Here is a 20,264-nt window from a genome sequence, read left to right as displayed (position 1 = left end):
GATCCTGGGTGGGCTCCACGTGTCCATATTGCAGTGTCTTCATTGTCTACGCAGCTGGGTTATCAGCAAGGATTTTCCCTTTGTTGTCTATGCACGAAAAAAGAGAACTGAAGTGCATCAGTGCATCGCTGTGAGGAAGCATCGGAGTGAAATGAAATGAGAGAGGGACAGGATTGAGGTTAGGATGTTAGACGAGGCAGCTCCTGCACTCCGGAAAAGTGCTGTAATGACATTGATCACCCGGGGGCAACCAAGGACCCATCCTTCAGGCAGGAAAGCTTTTGATCCTTCCCTCATCTCCTAGCCTTTGAAAACTATCCTTTCAAAAAGCAGCCCATTTTCTCTAGAAAAGGTCACAGAGCTCCCTTCTTGAAAAGAACAGGCAGGAGCTGCTTATCTTAGCCTACTGTGCAGTCCAGAGTCAAACTACTGGATTTTGTCTTCCCACTACTGCAAATACTTACCTGAAGCAACACAAGGCAACGCTCTCTGGTTTGATGCCTCTGCATAATGTGAAGTCACTATCTTTAACAAACAGGTAAAATATTAACACATAGGGGGGTAAGAAGTTCAATTCCAAGAAGAAACTTCAGGAAATACAACTGATTAATACACCTCGCATGCCTAGAATAGCAACATATGAAACAACCACAGCATAGAACACAACATAAAGAGAAATTGCTTTTCACGGTGTTGTATTGGACAAGTGACCCTGATTATTTGCTGCTTAAATAAACAAATAAGGAGCATCTGGGAAATGAGAAATAAATGCTGGAAATTTAAAGGGAAAATATTGCTTTATAGATAATTTTTTATAGCTTTATCATGCCAAAAATAATTTGGGTAATTTTTACAGCAGGCACTTGCACTCTTTTCCTCCATGATGCAATCCCTCTACTGATGAGAAATAGCAAATGCCATTCTTGCCACATCTCCTACTTACACCATTCTCCTTATCTTTTCACATGTGGCAGGGACTGGTACTGATTCATGGGCACTAATGCTAAAGCTGCAAATTCTTCAGGGCAAAAATATTTAAGATTCATCCTGATGTGTAGTTTGTCTGGAAGAGAAATATCTCCCATAGACCACCTGAGCTGCTTGTTTTCAAGGAAATCAAAGAAACTTGAAGATATCATTGTGAAAGACAGAAGGAACACTGGGGGGAAAAAAACCAAACCGAATTGTGACTTTGTTAAAACTGCAAATCCTCTAAACAAGAGAACCAAAGCTTCTTTGAATGGTTTGCTTGCATGATGTGCCTGATTTTTAAATGGAAATAAATGGCAGGTCTTTGTAAGAGAAGGAAAAAGCAAAGTGTCATGAAGATAAAATCGCAGGTTTGTTTCCAGCCTCATTTCAATCAGCTATGATTAATTCCATTAAAGTGGGAGAGAAGAGGGGATGGTTATCTCAAGACATCTCTTCTTCAGCTGAACGTATCATTTGCATAAACATGATATAGAGAAGTTCTTTATTTATTTGATTTTACGTATATGGAAAATGAAAGCAGATGAGAAAGAACAAGCCCAGTGTACTTCTAACTTTTAAACTCACATCACTGCAATAAAAGGGGATATTACGTACCACAACTAATCATGTTAATAACTCAATTCCAGAACTACTGTAAAAGGACAGAAAAGGTGGAACTTCTTAAATCAGCAGCATCCCAGTACAGTTCTTCAATGCCTTTAATATTTTTAACATTTCAGTATACCTAGTGCTGAAAAAATATTATTTTTATCTCTTTTATGAATTATTAACATTTTAGATTCCTTTATGTAACACCTGCAATATGTTTGCAACTTCAGAATGAGCACTATCATAACGTTTCTATTTTAAATACTGTTTTTCATATTGTACGTATTTTTTTTGCCTGCTTGCTGTTCTTGATGTAGACCCTTTAAGAAAGATTTTATTTTGAAGTCTTAGAAACAAGTATAGGATGTTTCTATGGAGAGATTTCCAAAGAAAAACCGTCTCCACTCTGTTCTATGGTCTGAGGCATACAGTGGATTTTAAAAGGAAAGATAATGAGAAAAATAATGATGTGAAATCCCAAAACAGTTTTCTCCTGGATAAATTTGTAAATAAACACATTGATATATGTCATGTTCACATCTCTCTGCTCTCTGCATTTTCAAAATTATTGTTATATTGCTACAGACCTACAGTCACTGTGTGAGCCTGAATCAATGTCAGTTTCCTCCTTGCGTAACAGAGCAGAGATAGCACTGACCATTCAAATTTTAATGCTCTGCTGGTGCTGAACCTCAAAGAAAATATTGACAAAGACACAGGTAAAAATTGCAAAGTTTCCTTTTCCAGCCTTACACTGGAATCAGAGTTTTATGTCCTACGTTCCTGGGGTTTACATAGTTGCTCCAGGTCCTGCAGTCCTATAAAACTAGATCATCTCCCCCCTTCTCTATTTTTATGGCTCCACAAAAGCCTCACTGTTTCATTAAAAACTCCTCCTCCTGGGAGATACTGAGATAATGGAAGTTGGTGAGTAAATAATGGCATAAAGTGAACTGAGAGGACAAACATGCTTCATTTTCTGTCCTTTTGTTTGTCCCAGTTGAAGCCCTTGTGCTCCAGCCATTTCAGCACCTACCAAGTGTTTGAAGCACAGTTTAAGGGCACAGTCTTCCAAGATGTTGCTTTTCTCTTCCTCAGGTTTGATGTGAGAGGAATTAGTGAAGAGCCACAAAATGAAAGAAACCATAAAAGGTTACTTTTTTGTAAAGGAGGATAAAGGAGCTATGAAGAAATGCAACATTTGCTTTGCATTGAGCCCCATTTTGGACCTTCAGTGGAGACACAATCATCAACAAGAAAAGGCAGCTGAGGCTGCCATAGTTTTAATTAATAAGATTTTGCCTAAGACAAAACTGTTTTTCCTGAAAATAAATGACCCGCTCTACTCTTGAACTCATACAAAAAAGATGAAGTTGGTGCATATCTGCAGAGGCACCTTAGGCTTAAATCCAACCATTCATTTGTGGTGTTTGTCAGTTCATATCATGCAAAGCTTCTAAGAGCTGATCAGCTCAACATTGCATTTAACTAAACAGTGTTAGTTATACATGTGCAATGTTTAAAAAAAAGAAACCAAACACAATGCCTGGCAACATTCTCTCCACGCCACTGTTCATTAACAATAGTGCATTAGTAGGTGGCCTAATGTGGCTTATACCTAACACAGCAAATGGATAAGATGGTTTTCAAGACAGAGGAAACACACCATCAGTACAGTATATCACTTTCACAAACACGGGATTTTAAAACATTGGCAATATCATAAAAATAAGAATGAAGTTTCATATGCAATTAAGTACAAACAACTGTACTTAAATATTTACTTAATTGTACAATAATTCCTGATAGTGCTTTGCAGAACTGTATTTATTTACAATATCCTGTAAAAAGAAAATGCCATTTCACTCAAAGATAGATACATGAAGGAAAAAGAAAACAGAGGTGCTACTTTAAGGTAAATACTGTCATATACAATGTCAAGATTTAAGTGGCTTACAACCATTCACAAAATTCTTATTTTGGTCAAGTTTATTTTGTCATTTATTACAATATCAAAGTCAAGAGGCACGTTTTTTTAAGAAGGAAGAAATGGCAGAAATTTCCCATAGATGGATGGTTTAGATGCCTACACACAGATTTGTGGAGCAGCCCTAGGCAGACTTTCATGAGAAGCTTAGTCAGTACTTTTACTCCACTTATGCAGAAGTAGTAGGATCCCATATAAAATAATTATTTTACAGTTATGGATTCAAACAACACACTTCAATCTTTTATATATTCCAATCATCTTTCAAACACAAATCTGCTTTTTACAATAGCTAGGAATTAACTGATCCCCTTCAACAGTACTAGTAAGGAGGACAAAATTGCTCCCTGCACAGCCTCTGACACCTGTTTGTTCCTCCTGCATCTTTTAACTACAAGAAGGAATATCCCCAAACTTAAGATACTTGTAAAAAACGAGTTGAAAAACAACTTTCTTCCTAACTATGTCTATTGTAATTATTTCTTCAATTTATCACATACATCATCTCTTAACTTCCACAAATTGATAATGAGGAGTTTCATAATGTGCCCTCACGCAGGACATTGAGATACCATAGGCATACACACCATCATGTGTAATAATATGTTATTACACTGAGGTCGGCAGAAATGAAGTAATAAAGCAGTCAAAATACAGAAGCTTTCAATCTGAGGCATTAGGCAATCAATTTCAACAAGTCTCCATTTCGTAAAGCTCTGGGATTGCAACCGCTCCAAGGAGGTAAGAGAGGAGGATGTGCCAGCAACAGCACCAGTGCTACTGACCCAAAAAGAAAACACTCCCCTGGGGAGATCTCTTCCAATCGCTTCACACAGTTCTACTCCACGTATCGAACACAAAAAGCAACAAAGCAGCAACCGATTAGCGCCACCGTAGATGCCGAAATCACAGTGACTGCACTGCCAGCAACACTAACCAAGAGCCCCAGGCCCACACCGAGAATGATCTGGGCTAGCTGGACCATGCAGGTGAGAGCGGCACAGTCAATGCCCTTCCCTCGCTCATATTTTCCAGCTTCTTCCCCTTCCTGCAGCTTCAGGTTCTGCAAATATGCACAAAACAAAACATAGTGAAACAACACAGCACCGACAACTTGCAGCACTCAGCTGGGTCACTGTCATGACCCTCAGGTGTAGAAACACCAGACAGTGGCTCTCTGCTTCCCGTCTGTTTTTCCTGTTTGTCCCACAGAGGTTACAGGATTTAAACAGATATTTTACAAGTGATAATGCATTTTCTAAGCTCCCTCCATGTTGTCCTGTTCCTTGACACTTGACCAGAAAAATCAGCTGTCTCTTTCAAGTTCAGGTCTACTTAAGCTCTGGCAATTTGTTGTTCCACAGTACAGGATGCCTTGTTATGGATAATTTAACTCCAACTCTCACAATTGAAGGAGAGCCTCAAAGGGATGTTAAGATGAGTCCCACACACAGAGAGGTCATAATTCATTACAGTGGAGCACCATGCTCTGTAATTATGGCTCAAAGCATATAAGGGGTTAAAATCTCAATGTAGTGCTTCTATTGATGGGTTAAAAAGGGATCTGAAAATACAGGTCCAGACTAGGATTCTTCTACACTACCGAAGACCATAATTAACTACTAATTATCTGTATATCTGCTAGCAAAAGGCTTCATTTGTTATATACAAGCATCTCGTATACAAGCACCCTGTGAGGGTGATTATCACTGAACAGGTTGACCAAAGGAGTTGAGGATTCTCCTTCTTTGGAAATATTCAAACCACAGTGGACATGACCCTGGGCAACCTGCTCCAGGTAGCCCTTCCCGAGCAAGGCGGTTGGACTGTGTCGTCTCTGGAGGTTCTTTCTAAATTCAGCTGTTCTGTGATTCCCTCCAGGAAGGATCTAATCTGTCTTGTTGTGAAATCATTTCATAGTTTATATAGTATTGTTTTTCTTGCATGGGCTGTTGGATGAAGAAGGTTCTACAGCATGAGGTTTCCATGCTGTAGGCTAGCTGTGCTGCTGTCTTCTGGTATCCAAACACTCTTGGCCCTTAAGATGCTTTTTGCAAGACCTATTGCATTGGCTTTGAGTTGTTACAACACAAAGCTCACAAGTACTGGAGACAAACAGTCTCTTCCTAATCCAGTAGACAAAATTGAATTTGGATCCTAGGGAACAGCAGCAAGGAACAGGAGCTGAAATAGCAGCATTTTAAAACCAGCACATGACTGTGACAGAATGCATAGTGAGGTAAAATGCCTGCTCTTTGTCCTGGAATGATGCAGTCCTTTCACCAGAAGTATCTCTAATTTGAGACACGATTATTTTTTATTTGTCTCTATTTTGCTTGCCTGTGTCCCGTGTTCCCATGAGCCACTGGTTCTGACCACAACTATGCAGATGTGTAAATGAATGCAATTTTGCATTTACTATTTCCTCTTCATTTTTTATGTCTTGTACATCACAGAAGATTTGAGCTAAGCCTCATTCTTCTGTTAATATTAGATCTAATGTAAAATTATGTATAATTATACTATACACGAAACAAGAAACAATTGGTTGTCTTAAAAGTAACATTTGAACATATTAGCCTATTAAATGTAAAGATCATGAGCACTTCAGCATATTTTACCTCACTTCTGTGTTGGAACAGCTCTGAATCAGAGCTAGAATACAATTTTGCCTTTACTCCCTTTTTTGAGTTAGCTGGTCTGAGGTTAGGATTGTGATCTCATCCTAAAATGGGTTCATTTGCTGTCCTTTGCTATATCTTTCTAAAACTCTTCATTGTGATTGTTCTCTGTTGGAAGGAACAGCGAAATTAACTGAAAAAATTAAGGAATCAGCTCTATGAAGTATTTAACCACACTGAGAAACCCTCCTAGGATTCAACAGAATAATTAAGTTTTCCTGTATTTGTCATGCAGTTGTACAGAACAGTAGGATGCATTTTGAAGGGCTTAATCCAGCCCTGTGATAGTCTTAACTATATTTCTATGTTGACTTTCAATAGTTAGGCATTTCCTTTATTAATGTCTTCAAATGAGAACTTTTCTTAAGTCCTCCCAAGTCCTTCCTTAATCCATTCTTGTTTCCAGCTCTCTCACTGATTTAAGAGACTTGAAAGAACTTTTCCATTAAATAGGTCAACACTTAACAAGACATGTGAAGATCTTGCTGTGCCCAGTAACATGATATAAGGAATGGAAGCTTTTCCAGATTTTCCTTGGAAACAGGATTTCATGCTGTGAAGGACTGAAAACCAACCCTAGACGTTTAGAGAGATAATGAGAATGCAGTATATAATTTAACACTGAAGTATATAAAACTGTACTTGAATTTCATATTTTTATTAGATAACAGATTTTGTAACATCTTACAATTAAATAAAAATTTTGCCAGCCCTTGCAGTGTGGTTATTAACTTTACGAGCTCAGAAGTAAAGTCCTCAGCTAATATAGCTGTAAGGAAGGATATCAAGATGGTAGAACTTGAAGGCAACACACATGGAGCCCTGTTATCTGCTCACTGCCTGCAGACATATTCTATGGACCTTATTACAGTGTTATTTGTCTCTGTGCAGGACTGTTTGGAGAGTTTGGAGCTAGGACCTTAACTCTCTGTGTCAGATACTTTCCATTCATAAAGTGTCATCACAAATAGCTTGAAATTAAAAGCTGCTCACCAGTTCCACCCAGTTCTCTCTGAAAAGTAAACAGACTCAGAGAAATATAAACTTACCCTTCTTTAGACATCAAACTCACCTCTTCTTCCCTGTGATACTCTGCAATGAGGTGGAATGGCACTGTGTACAGCGTACTGGACATGACGCCAAAGAGGGAACATAGAGCCAGAGTGGAATAGAAATTGGGAAACAAGCCAATTAATCCAGTACTCAATCCAAAAAGTAGGTATCCAATGAAATAAAGTCCCTTTAATCCTATGTATGGTAGAAGAATTTTCTGTATGTCTGTAAACAAAGAGTAAAAATGCTGATAAGACCAAAAGAAAGCAAGTCATGTTTCATTAAGGAGTTTCTTTAAGAGGTTTTATTTTGAAAATGCAATGAAGGAGATAATCTTACTGATTTTGGAAGTTGCCTCAAATTATTGTAGGTATAAACCTGCCAAAGAATACTTGCTGTTTTGGGGGACAGTCCTATTTTGGCATATCCAGCTCCAGAGAAGAAGCGGTTAACAACCATTTTGCCCTTATTGACAACCTCAGACATTTCTGCAGTTTGATTACAATACAAACATTTGGCATCAGCCTCTGTTTGAGCTGAGAAATGTGCTACAGAAATGTCTGTAGTTAAGGTCCAAAGGGGAGAAATTTTCCTTCAAGCCTCTTTTAGGCACTCAATTCAGCCCCCAAAATGCTACTCATTGAGGTTTTGGATCACAAGTAAATTTTTTAACGCTTGGTAAAAGCTATGTTGAAATCTATCTGGGGAACTATGCTAGCATATGTACACATAGTTTTGGAGAGCAAGGTTCATGCTTCTGGCAAGAACATCTACTGCATTGTGAAAAAGTTACTGAAGAATGCAGATGTGGAGAGGCCACCAGAGAGACCTTCGGAAACTTACAGCTACAGCACTGTTAGGTGCAAGAGCATCTCAGAATGATGCCCATGCATCCATTTTAGTCTGGCATTTAATTTCAGGATGATTTTCAGCATTCAGGGTCAGTTCACATGCACTGTGAACAATGTCTTACTCCCAGAGAAACTCCTCATCACGTGGTCAGGAACTGTTCAAATTAAGGTAAGAGTTTCTAACAATGCTGAAAATGTAAAATCTTTGATTTTTAACATGGAAACAAATCCCAGTTAATCTGGCATCACTTTGCCATTTTTTTAAAACAATGGCAAATAGTGAGTAGTTTAAACACTGTTTTAAAACAGCGTTGGGAGTACATTCCTGCGTACTTACAAGAATAGACTGATGAAGAAATTGCATTGATGCAGAGTCCCCAGCATCCTGCTTCTACTCCTTTTCTGTAGGTAATGTAAAGCGTGGAGTTATGAGGTGCATAAGGACTACCCTGATATACAACCTGAAAGAGACCACAAAGATGACAGAAGACAAGGATGGGCTGCATGTTTATAACACCTCCTTCTTACAGGAACAAGATTCCCAGTACAGGTCCTTATCCCTGACAGGAGAGATAATTAGCCCTCAATACATCTATGAAGCAGTACCCTAACCATCCCTTCACATTTTTTCAGGTTTCATTCATTTCTCCCAGATTACGACATCCCAGTCCCCTGCTCATTTATTACCATCATTCCTGGACTGTCCACTCTACACTGACTTATCTGCTCTTTTTCCTTTGGGTGTCTTATTTCCCATTCTTCTACCCTCTCCACTTCTGCTTTCTTGCCTTAGCCTATGTTCCCCTATTTTATCTAAAATTCATTTTTATGTTTTCTCTTACAGCACCACACTCAATTTTCCACCCAGCAATTGTCTTATTCAGTTTCTTACACAGGCAAGCAAAACTTTTTCTTTCAGTTGTTCATATACACTGCAGGAAAGAAAAAGAAAACAAAAAACAAGCAAAGAAACTCCCTCTCACCTACAAAGACAAAAAAAAAAAAAAAGGCAAAGAATGGGAATACTGGATGGAAACCACGGAAAAGAAAAAAAAAAAAAAGAAGAAGAAGAAGAAGTGGCAATGGGAGGATTTGTGCCAGGAGCATGTTTGTAGCCTGGAAGAAAGGAGGAAGTCAAGGTTGTATAGGCAAGAATCACTAGCAGGAATATAGAGTCTTATTGTCTGGGAATGGCATGGAAAAGAGAGCTCTGGGTATCATGAGGCAAGCAATTGCTGGCAGAAGAGACTCAGGGAAAGATCTAAAGAGGTATAGCATGAACAGCCAGGTTCAAGGACATAAGAACCTTCAGCTACCAAGCAGCTCCCCGTGCAAAGTGCTGCAGAGCCTGCAGCCAGCGAGGCTGCCGTGCAGGTGAACAGCCTTGTGTGAGACAGTGCCCACACACCAGGAGAAGGCCAACTGCATCCAAGCAACATAAGCATTACTTTAGTTGGGAAACCTGCCCATGTTGGAATGCCTCCAAAGCGAAAGCAGAGGATGCGTGTGTTCACAACAGCTCTGAAACCTTCATTTGGAACAGCTAAATAGACACAAATAGCCTTACAAATGCCAAAAGGTTTTCCCCCAAAATGGAACAGATTGGCTCAAAACGAGGGCCTGAGATCAATTAGCTGTTTTACAGAACTCTTGTTCAGCTATCCTGGTACAACTGACTTTGTCACCACTGTCATTTCTTCAGGGCTCTAACACTGTCTCACTCCTGTTTGGTGGAGGCAGTGATGCTATGAGGAAAGAGAAGTAAGCAGATTTTACATTTTTACCTGTCCCATGAAGTCCGTGAAGAAGAGCATGTTGGCTAGGAAAGCCATCCATCCAAAAAGGTGGCTCACACACAGACAGCGATAGTGGGGTGGCATGCTTAGAATTGTCTTCATGAGTGATCTAAGAGTCATCCGCCTTTGATCCTAAAAGCAAGTATTTAAAAACAATACTGCATTACTGCCATGAAGGCTAATAAAATAGCTGACAGCAAGTCAAGAAGGCCTCATCATCTTTTCATTGCCAAACCTCCTTGGGTACAGCATGTCCTTCAACATATATTTGATTTGTAGAGCTATTGCCTAATAAAGTAATCTGAAAGATTCACAGAGACTCTTGGAGACCTGGAGTACACTGGCAAGGATGTAACATTTCTTGCTGTTATAATCCACGGGATTATTATTCAATTGTAGAACCAAGAAAAAATTTTCTGCCAAAACAGATACAGTGGAGTTTCGAAAAAAGAAAAAGAAAAAAACCCAGAACCCAAAGTAATTTCCTTATGGAGATAATCGCTTTTACATTGAAAATTTAAGGCTGTCACAGGAAAAAATGAAACTTAAAACAATTCCCAAGAATTAAAATATATCAGTAGTGGAGTACAGCTCCTCTGAGACCTTGTTACCATTCCCTTCTATGTGCTACATTCCCTAGAACACTTAGCCTCTTTTGGTATGTCATAAGATTTCCATTACGTTCTGTTGTCCCCTCCACAAAGCAGGGATACATCACAGAATGTGCGGTAGCACTCAAAATCCTGGCACCCAGAGAACATGAGCTCCAGTACCTGAATTCCTCATGCCAACTCATTTCAAAATCAAAACATTATTGGTGCTGGTTAGCAAGTCTCACTGATGGGGAAAAAACAAATTTCTCACCACTTTCAAAGCCCCACCTCCTCTCCCTCCTCCCTGTCTGAGCCCTGCGCCCCCAAACTCTCAGTTTCTTTTCCAGCCACATTCATCAGATCACTTAAATTTTTCTTAGCATGCAGATGTGCTTGACATCAGGTATTTGCAACATACAATTCCTACTACTTTAAAGCTCCTGCAGGGTTCTTTCCTTTTAAAGAAAAAAAAAATTCTTATCTGTGTATGATGTAATACTTTCAGTTTTCTCTACTGATGTTTGGAGGCAAAAGTGTTGGGAGAGAGAGACTGAGAATCTATATGGTCATGAAATGTGGAAGATCTGTAAAAGTTATATTCATTACCTGAAAGCTGAATTTTGTCTTCACTTTTCTGTAAGATAATGACATTTTTTACTTCCTTTAGTGTTCTCCTTACTTTTCATAGTTCTGCTTTCCTTTGAACTAGCTTATGCTGCAAGCTACTCTATGAATAATCACCACATATAAAGTTGCAAAGTACTTTCTCCAGTAGGAGGTTTTTAATCCTTACAGGAATGCAAAAATTCAGCTTGCTGACTTTCACTTTGAACTGCATGTTGTCAAAATCCATTGGGATTTCTCTTGGCATCACTGCTTTCTATTCTTCTCCAGTTAAAAAAAAAAAAAAATCACATTGTCTCATTAATGTTATTTCTATGATAATTATTATCATTTGTCTTGGCTGATATAATTTGTTCAACTCTTCACACAGTTCTTTGATAGACCCTTTCCAATCTAAGTGTTAACATAAGGTCAAGGAACTACGAAGGACACTGCTGTAATTACAAATTAAGCTATATAGAAACGCTTGTTATCCTTAGGCTATATAGAAACTCTAATTATTGTTAGATTTTTTTAGGGAGTGGAAATGGAAATGTTTAATGCACACGTTCAAATACACAGCAACACAGAAACCAAATCATTTTCTCTATTAAAAAACAAAAAGATAAATAATTTTGCATGCCTGTTTATACTGCAACAAGTCAAATCTCATTAATAGTCATGGTAGCTATTACCATGTAAGAGCACACTCCTTAATTTAGAAGATATAGGGCCATGACGCCTGCAGCAAAAAAGAGACACAGAAAAACAGGAAGCCAAACCATTTCTTCAAGGAAGCAATTACAGTAATGAATGAACTCAGAAAACATGTGCCACAAGAGACATACTGTTAAGTGAGTGAGTGTCTAGAATTTATACATGCCCATGCACATCAAAGAAACATGAGACAGATCAAAGCACTGTAAGGCTCTGACAGGCTGTCCAGCCTAAAGTATAGAAAGTAGGGCAATGGCATAAGCCGCCCCACAGTGGACACAAGAGCTTTACCGTGGGTGTAAGAGGTTACTGACACAGAGGAATTAGTTCTTGCTGCAGTAGAGGCTACCCCAATCCTGCAGGCTCCCCCTGCTTTCACTACATCTCCTCTCTCTACTTTATTTACCTTCTTTTCATTAGAGCCCACACGAGCCAAACAGGCAATGACACTCAGCACATCTGATAATTAGGAAAACACTCAGAGGGAATAGTGCTGATGAAGGATGCTGGCTGCTCTAGATGGCACGTGGTGGGGAAGCACGGATCGCAGCATGCTAAGCCATATCCTTCTGACAAGCTTTTGCTTGCTGTCTCTGTGTTTGCTGGCATTCTCCTCAGGCAGTGTTAATCTTTTATTCTACCTTTTTGTCGTATCTGGCGTGATAATGGATAATCTTTGGGTTAGGAATGCCAAGTGTGATTATAATACAAACGAAAAATAGTACAAAATGAATCCCTTTTATTTGTTGCTTGAACATGATTTTAGGTTTCTAACTTATAACCATCTGCACATTCTCAGTATTTTTCACCTCATTTATCAAGACCTGTGTAAGGGATAGATGTACGTAACACCAAGAGATCAGAAGTGAAATTAGAACAACAAGCAACAGTTTTGTCACTTACCGTTATACTTGGAACCAACGTACATTAGCCGCAGGTACCATGAGAGTGCAGTAAGGATTCCTAGTGCTAAAAGTCATCAATAAACCACCATAAACTATTATCTGTTCCCAACACCATTCTAGATGTGTTCTCTCCAGATATTTTTCAACTAGATTCACCTTTTCCTAGTTGCCTTAGATTGAAGTAGTCTCTCATAAAAACGCAGCACAAACAAAATAAGAGCGATCATTTGAAAGTACTTGCTATTGTCTCCCACCTGAAAGTTCTGCCAAAGACACAGCAACAACACCACTTCAAAATTAAACTAAAACTCGGGAAATCAGGTAGCATTGTTGGTAGAAGCAGCAATTTTAAACAAATCAGTGCTGTCAATAAATCCTCAATAAAATGTTGAGCAGCAGCAGCATAACTGGAATGTTTCCCAGAACAGGGAACAAACACTTCATATGCACTAGGTATGTGAGCACGTGGAGTTCAGTGGGAGTTACAGACCTACATCAAAGATTCATGTTCCAGAGTCTTTGTCTGCAATTCTGCCTGTTAATTCTGGCAGGCCTTAAAGATGAAGTATACCCTCTTCACAATATTCGCATGAGGAGGCTATCAGGAGATTGACACAGAGCAGAAGGCTGAACCTGGTTCTCCCTCCTCCCTGCCAATTGTTCAGAGCATCAGGACTAATCCATCTCTTCCCTCTTGCTATAAATAGTCTATAAATAAGAAAAGAGGAAAGCAAGTGGGCTTTTCTACTGACTCTGGATCCTAGTCGAGGACTCTTTTTCTGTGTGTGTGAAAGGGCTCCATTCCAAATAGTCAGCATTAGCTAATTAAAGGGCCTTGAAGGCTGAAATGATATGGGTTACAAAATCATCTCCGTACTTACCCCTGTATGTGATGCAGCTGAGCATTTCCCTGGGTTGGCAGCAGCCTTCAATTCAGTACATGTTGATTTCAAGTAACCATTCTTGATTTCCTCCTCTATGGAGCTATATTTATAGGATTGGGTCACTTCCAACAAGATCTTTGTCTCTTCGTTTTCATATCTAAGTGGGACTTCAGGAATACTGCGCAGATGTATGATAAGGCAGATTAGGAAAACCAAGGCTGCGAAGAAGAAAATCACCTGGAATTCTGACGCCAAGGATTGTCCCAGTACAGTTTTACCCCAATCCATAGCGCCTGTCAGGTAACCCAGGGCTCCTCCCAAACCTACATGGGTGGGAAAAAGAGAAAAAAATCCACTGGCATTGATAAAATAAACACAGTACACAATACCCTCAACATGTGATCCGCTCTAGAAATGACTGAATCATCACTCTCCAGATATTAGTAAAACTAAATAGGAATACTGAGCTGATCACATATATGAGCAGTTTCCAAAATAACTCTTGAAAGATCTCCTGAGCTCTGTTGAACAGAGGTGTCCGAAAAACGCCTGAACCTATAGCAAGATGGGCCTCTTCTTTGAGGATTTCTTTGCTATGAAACTGTGAGTAATACAAAACAAAATTCTGCTAAAATTTATGGGTTTTTAAAAAACTTCAAAGAACAATATTTCTTTAATTATATTGAGACTGTCTATAGTATTGACTTTGTGAAATGTATTTTATATAGCTGAATCTAAACAGAAATAACATCTCCATGTGAAATATAAAAAAAAGGAAATAAAAGCAAAAGCATTGTTTTGTAGCTATCAAAATCCAAGTACCTCACCACTCAGAAAACAAAACACATCAAATACAAGTATATCTATCTTTGTTTACTGGTTTTCTCAGAAAAATTAGGATAAAAGGTAAAATGAAAATGCTATCTCATATCTTGAAAGTTAATAAAACCAGGATTTAGTCTGATTTTTGTAAAAATGCCTTCTTTTTATTATCAGTGCACACAGTTCCAGAAGCACAAGAAAAAGCACATTGTTCTATATAGTGCAGAGTTCTGGCAGCGCAAGCAGATTTGCGGAATTCTGACACCTTGTTCACCAGGTCTCCGCAGGTCATGGGAATCAAGCAGGATTGAAGCATTTGAAGGTCTTGGAAGTTTTTCTGCTTTTCTGCTTAGGAGAACTGAAGGCAATGTATGGCAGAACCATTCCGCCTAAAAAAAAGTAATAGTGCCAACAGGATCTATGTTTGTTTCACCTAAAAAACATGTGATTTTCATTTTATTCTGGGCTTTCTGTACTTTTGTCCCTTTTGGGTCTGATTATGCCCCTCCTTCATTGCATCCTACTGCGTTTCATAGGGGAATATATTCTTGCTTGTTCTCTGGAAAAACAATTAGCTGTTAATAACTTTTTGAAGAAAACCTGCACTAAATTGTTGCACAGAGTGAGTGTTTGATGTCTGAGCTCATCTTTGCATACTGTTTTGGCAAAGAGTAACTATGATGTTGGAATGCAATCTGAGGATTCCAGATTGCGTGTGCTCACTCCTCCTTCTACTTGTCTCAGTGGTCCTAAGTTTCGTAACTGCGAACTATAGATTCTCATGTTCAAACCTTAAACTGAAGACAAACTGCAGAGCAAAATCTGGGAGATGTTTAGTAAAAAAAAAAAGGAAAGAACTAAATGGGGGAAACAAAATAACTCAATATCTAAAATAGAAGCTAGAAAATAAATGGGAAAATTCTCCTCTCTCTAATAAGGATAAACCAAGGAATGATAAATGTAGTCAATGGATATTAAGACTAGGTTTTAGGGAAAACTGACTAACAACAAGGCCAGTGAAGTGCTGTTATACACTGCCTTGGCAGGGATGCAGAATCCCTCTCAAAGGAGGATTTGAAGAACAGGCTAGGTAATTACCTGTCAGGGAGTGTTAAGATATCAATGATATTGTTATAGAGGGCACAGGGTGCTGGACCAAATAGTGCAGAGAAATCAGTTCCAATCTTATTCGATGTGATTTTTTCCACATCCCTTTTCACATCAGCTAAATCTGTAGCTCCAAGTTTGGCAATTAAGCCTTTTTGGTATCATCCCACTAAAAACTGCAATCAGAGTTCCGTTTCTGAAGGCAAGAATATACAGAGACTCACTCCCCTCTCTGTCCAAAAAAATGATTGTTGAAAATTTTATCTGTCTGCTTCTAATGGATAAGACTAATTTCATTTCCATGTGGAAAATTATTTCATATGCCCAAAACTGACCTGTTTTCACTAGCTACTATAGTTCCCTTCTTGAGCAGAGTCCCTGCCGCCGAACTTACATGCCCCTGCTCTTCACATGGCTTAGTAGCCACAAAAATCTGCATTAACACAGATTACACGACTTTTCATCTAGTCTGCTTTTTGTCTTTCATAGCGACCGCCCCCAGACATGACTGGAAGCTCCTCCTTTTTCACATTATATGTAAACAGCCAATAGCCTTATGCCTTCCCTGTGCATTTTCTCAACGTGAGGCTCATGTCGTACAGGTTTCCTTCTGTACAGAAGGCTTCTGTCTGTAACTCATTGACATTTCAAACACATATAAAGGCAAGTTAAGTTCTTAGTTCATTTGCAAGAGCCTGGATTAAACCGCTTGGACTTATTTTGTGGAAGTTGCAAAGCTCGGAATTTTAAAACCTCCTATTTCTATACAGGAAGGCAGAACACACCAGAGCACTGCTGAAGAATGGAAATTAACTATTCTGGTCCGTGCAGCTCTCGCTGTATGTCATATGCAGAGTCAATAATGTTAATTTAATGTGCTATGGCAAGGAAACAAGTTACATCGCTTAACTTTTGCTTCACAAAAATTTTGAAAAAAAATCAGAACAAGCTAAATAAACACTACTTCACTTTTAAAGAAGTTCTCTCTCTTTTAATTGTTCTCACTTAAAGTGTGGGTGTGTTGCTGCAAATGTTTATGCCTTCAGCTTTCTGCAGCAGAATTCTTGTAGCAGCAATCACAAGTTGCTGATCTCTGGAGTAGTGAAAACCCAGCAACAAAGGACTCGTGACTAAAGCGCGCGATCAGATGATCAGTTCATTCAACATTAGAAACACAGTAAGAATAAAACCCATGCAATTACCTTCCCCTCCTTCAAGAGGCACGGAGGAAAGGAAGGGATCTGAGTACCTGTAAGGAGGGCGTGGTAATGCAGACCCTTCTCTTTATCCTGATGAGAGCAGACATCAAATAAATATGCTTTGATGGGGCCATCAATAAAATCAGCTGCAAAATCAAAAAGCACTACTCCCAGCATGGTAACGACTATTGCCCAAGTGTGCCGACTGTGTCTCTCTTCGATGACAGCTATAAAAAGAAAAACACCCTCATTCTGGCAACAACAATGCGATGTTCTGAAAAACATTTTATCTTTCCTGATACTTCCAAATCTAAACAATTCTTAGTTATGCACGAGAGAGCAGTGGTAGTAGAATCACATCAGAGAAGAAGGGTAACTGAGTCTCTGGAGCGCTGAGCTGCGCAAGGCTGACTTACTGCCTTGAGTCAGCACAAGCTCAGGCTACTCCAGGCTCCACAAACAAGACCACCACTAGACTTAATCCACTTCTTTGAACCTCCATGGCATGCTATGGTAGCCTAACAAACATCCATTTTGTAGCACTTCCTAGTTTTATTCTGTTTGTCCCACCCTTCCATTATTTTAGATAATCAAAAGTTTACTGTAACATCTCTTTTGGGGCAAAACAATACAACTATATTCAACACCAACACTATCCAGGAAGAGGGAATAAATCAATCCATTAAAAAAACACATCTTCCCCCCCTGCCAAGTCATAAGGTCAGCAACAAATTCCATCAAGGCTTTGAGAAGTTTAATCTCAAGCTGAACTATAACATTATCTTCGCATGTAGCTCCTGTTTGATTTTTCATATTCCAGGGCCAACAGTTTCCAAGAAGTTACAGATTTCTATCACTGGCATAACACGGTCCCTAGTCAAGCCAGTGCTGCAATGGTTAAAGATGCGTATTTTGAATGCTAATCCATCTAAAGTAGGGATTAACAAATATTCAGTTTGTATGTTTATTACACCACACAAATAATATTGATCATTTAACTTAACAAGGTAGATTTTAGTTCATAAAAACTTCTCTGGGCCTAAGCAGTGCTTTACTTCTATGAAATGATCAGGCAAGCACACCAGCACTCATCATACTGTAGTCACATGCAGAAACTACAGAACACTATGAGCAAGGTAGATAACATGCAGCACTAGGACTGAACGTACATGAAGGTCTCAGTGTCCCCCAGCTCCTTCAATGCAGCTGAGTAACAGGATATCCAGCTTTAACAGTCTATTTTAGCTGTGAGAAAAGGAATTCCCCTTTTCTTTCCAATTCAAATGCCTAGGACGAGTTTTGTCTGTCAGCAGAGCATATACTCCTCACTCACCTGAGATCATCACGTCCCCATTGAGGTACAAAGCCATGCCTAATAGCATTATGATGCCCAGACCCAGAATGTACGGTCGCCTCCTGCCCCAGCTACAGGTGCAGTGATCACTGGCTGAACCTACCACGGGCTGCAGCATGAAGCCCAGGATAGGGCTGATGAGCCACACCAGGCTGTAGAAGTTCCTGGGCAGCCCTACACTGAGTAGCACCGGCGTGACAAAGGCAGCCTCTGTGGCATAGCAGAACTCTCGGCCGAACATCGCCATGCTGTGCATGACCAGCCTTCCCACCGCTCGCTTCCTTGGCACCACCGCTCCAGTCCTTGTCACAGAATGCAGCGAAGCGTCCTTCTCCTCGGTGCTGTCTAAGTAGGACTTGGCCAACTCAGAAGCGGGTGGAAGAGCCCCGTTGAAACTCTCTTTTGTTAGGGTCATCTTTCTGGCTATGCGCAGCAGTCCAGCAAGTCGGTCCTGCCTGTCCTGGCTGACATGGAGCTCAGATCATATGCTGGTGGGATCGGTCTGTGTTGGGGGGAGGGACTCACATACTTTCATGGCTCTGCGATCACAAGTTATGCAAAGAAGGAAGGGGAAGAAGGGGGCGGGGAAGCGTGTGTTAACATTAGCAGATCCGAGCACTTGGGCGCCTGCAAAGCTCCCAGCTATCCACAACTAAAGAACTACTGTCTAAGCAACAAACCCACACATATAAGGGGAACATACATCACATGGGCAAGGCATAGGATTAGCCTGACACAAAACTATTCCTCTTGTGGCTGTAAGACAGTAGTGATAACAACCTAGAGCCCTAAACTTTCCACTCAGCAAACGCCACAGTCACCAGAGCACTGATTTCCTGTTGATCAAACTGATGGGGGAAGAAACTAAAACATATATCCAGAAAATCATTTCTGTACCTTTCATGCAGATAAGTAAGTGAACCTTCCTGCTGTTCTACAGTGTTAGTCGCATCTAAAAATTTTGACAGAAATATGTTGAATGGCAACCGGAAAGTAATTTTTTATACCTGCTGCGTGTCACCCTCAGTACAATCGATTACTTCTTCAGTTTCTTAAAAGCAAAGGGTAACAGCATCCCTTGTTTTTTTTTAAACAGTCTTACCTGCCAAGAGAAGGCCCTAAAAGAGATATGTAGTGGCATACCAAAACTGTACCTTTTACATTAGCCACCTGCATGAGGCAGCTGACCCAAACTATGGTGAAGTTAACATAAGTTTTAAAATAGAACTCAGAGATCGTAGGGTCAAAACTTATGTGCACTGGAGACTGCATTTGCATTTATTGTTCTCCAACATGATCAGATTTATCTGGGACTAAGCAAATTGTCAAATCTCACTGCAAACGGAAATAGTATTCAATAATTTATATTAAAGCAATTATCAGCTGGAAACATAAGATGCTTTTGCTGATTGTTTACCTGATTTGTTAGGACCTACTAAATAATTCTTGCTTCCAGGCAGGTGTTTATGTGGTAAAAGGTTTATTTACAGGAATAATGCCGACATTTTTGGCATGATACGTGTAATATGAGCTAACATATATCTCGGCTTTGGAAGTCTTTCTAAGCAGGAAACTAATCTTCAGTGAAGTAAATGCTAAGACAAAACTATCAAAATGCCCAACCCCTCATATCCTAACGCCTGAAATGCTGGACTAAACAAAACTGTATTAAGGTAATCTATAACTAACTCTTTTTAAAAGCATTTTTTTTTCATTTTTGCCTTGAAGGAAATGGTTTAAAATGATGGTTCAATTTTGAAGGAAATGGAAACCACCATGGAAAAAACATTGTTTAAAACCTGTGCAGCTAAGTTGTCTACTATTTTCCCAAAAAGAGGGGAAAGGATTAATACTTGGCAGCTATTTTAAAATAATAAATTTCATTCTGAAGTGATTTTCTAGGCAAACTGAAATTCCAAATGTAATTTAATCAGGAGATTGCATTAAGAAAATGTAATCAGGCTATTAAATGTAATTACCTTATGATAATAACTCTACAGGAACACATAAGAAAACAGCATTATTTGGATCATTGTTTTGGCACGATAAGGCAAATGAATTAATATGATAAGGTAGAGAAAAAACACCCTTCTAATCTATGACTAAAGAACACAATCACTTGTTTAGGAAG

The 20,264-nt window shown here is 39.4% G+C and overlaps 1 protein-coding gene across 1 annotated transcript; it reads right to left on the bottom strand.

Moving 5' to 3' along the window:
• Nucleotides 1-335: 335 nt before the first annotated feature.
• SLC45A2 (solute carrier family 45 member 2) lies at nt 336-19,426 on the bottom strand. Its single transcript, XM_009566107.2, has 7 exons — nt 18,113-19,426; nt 16,830-17,006; nt 13,649-13,974; nt 9,938-10,081; nt 8,491-8,614; nt 7,322-7,527; nt 336-4,631 (listed from the first exon to the last, which is right to left on the bottom strand). The coding sequence occupies exons 1-7, from the start codon at nt 18,546-18,548 to the stop codon at nt 4,407-4,409; spliced, it is 1,638 nt and encodes a 545-aa protein (XP_009564402.2). The 5' UTR covers nt 18,549-19,426; the 3' UTR covers nt 336-4,406.
• Between the last annotated feature and the right edge of the window lie 838 nt (nt 19,427-20,264).

The sequence above is a fragment of the Cuculus canorus genome, chromosome Z, assembly GCF_017976375.1.
Source record: "Cuculus canorus isolate bCucCan1 chromosome Z, bCucCan1.pri, whole genome shotgun sequence".
Taxonomy (NCBI): Eukaryota; Metazoa; Chordata; class Aves; order Cuculiformes; family Cuculidae; genus Cuculus; species Cuculus canorus.
The sequence above is the reverse complement of the archived record's forward strand: the minus strand, read 5'-3'. Positions and strand labels throughout refer to the sequence as shown.

What these genes read in the sequence shown, in the direction of transcription:
- SLC45A2 (XM_009566107.2), bottom strand. Translation starts at nt 18,548, where the DNA reads ATGACCCTAACAAAAGAGAGTTTCAACGGGGCTCTTCCACCCGCTTCT. An exon ending in CAGCTGCATCACATACAGGG is followed by an intron (nt 10,082 to 13,648) that starts GTAAGTACGGAG and finishes ACTTGCTTTTAG; the next exon opens with GATCAAAGGCGGATGACTCT. An exon ending in AGTATCACAGGGAAGAAGAG is followed by an intron (nt 4,632 to 7,321) that starts GTGAGTTTGATG and finishes GCATATTTGCAG; the next exon opens with AACCTGAAGCTGCAGGAAGG.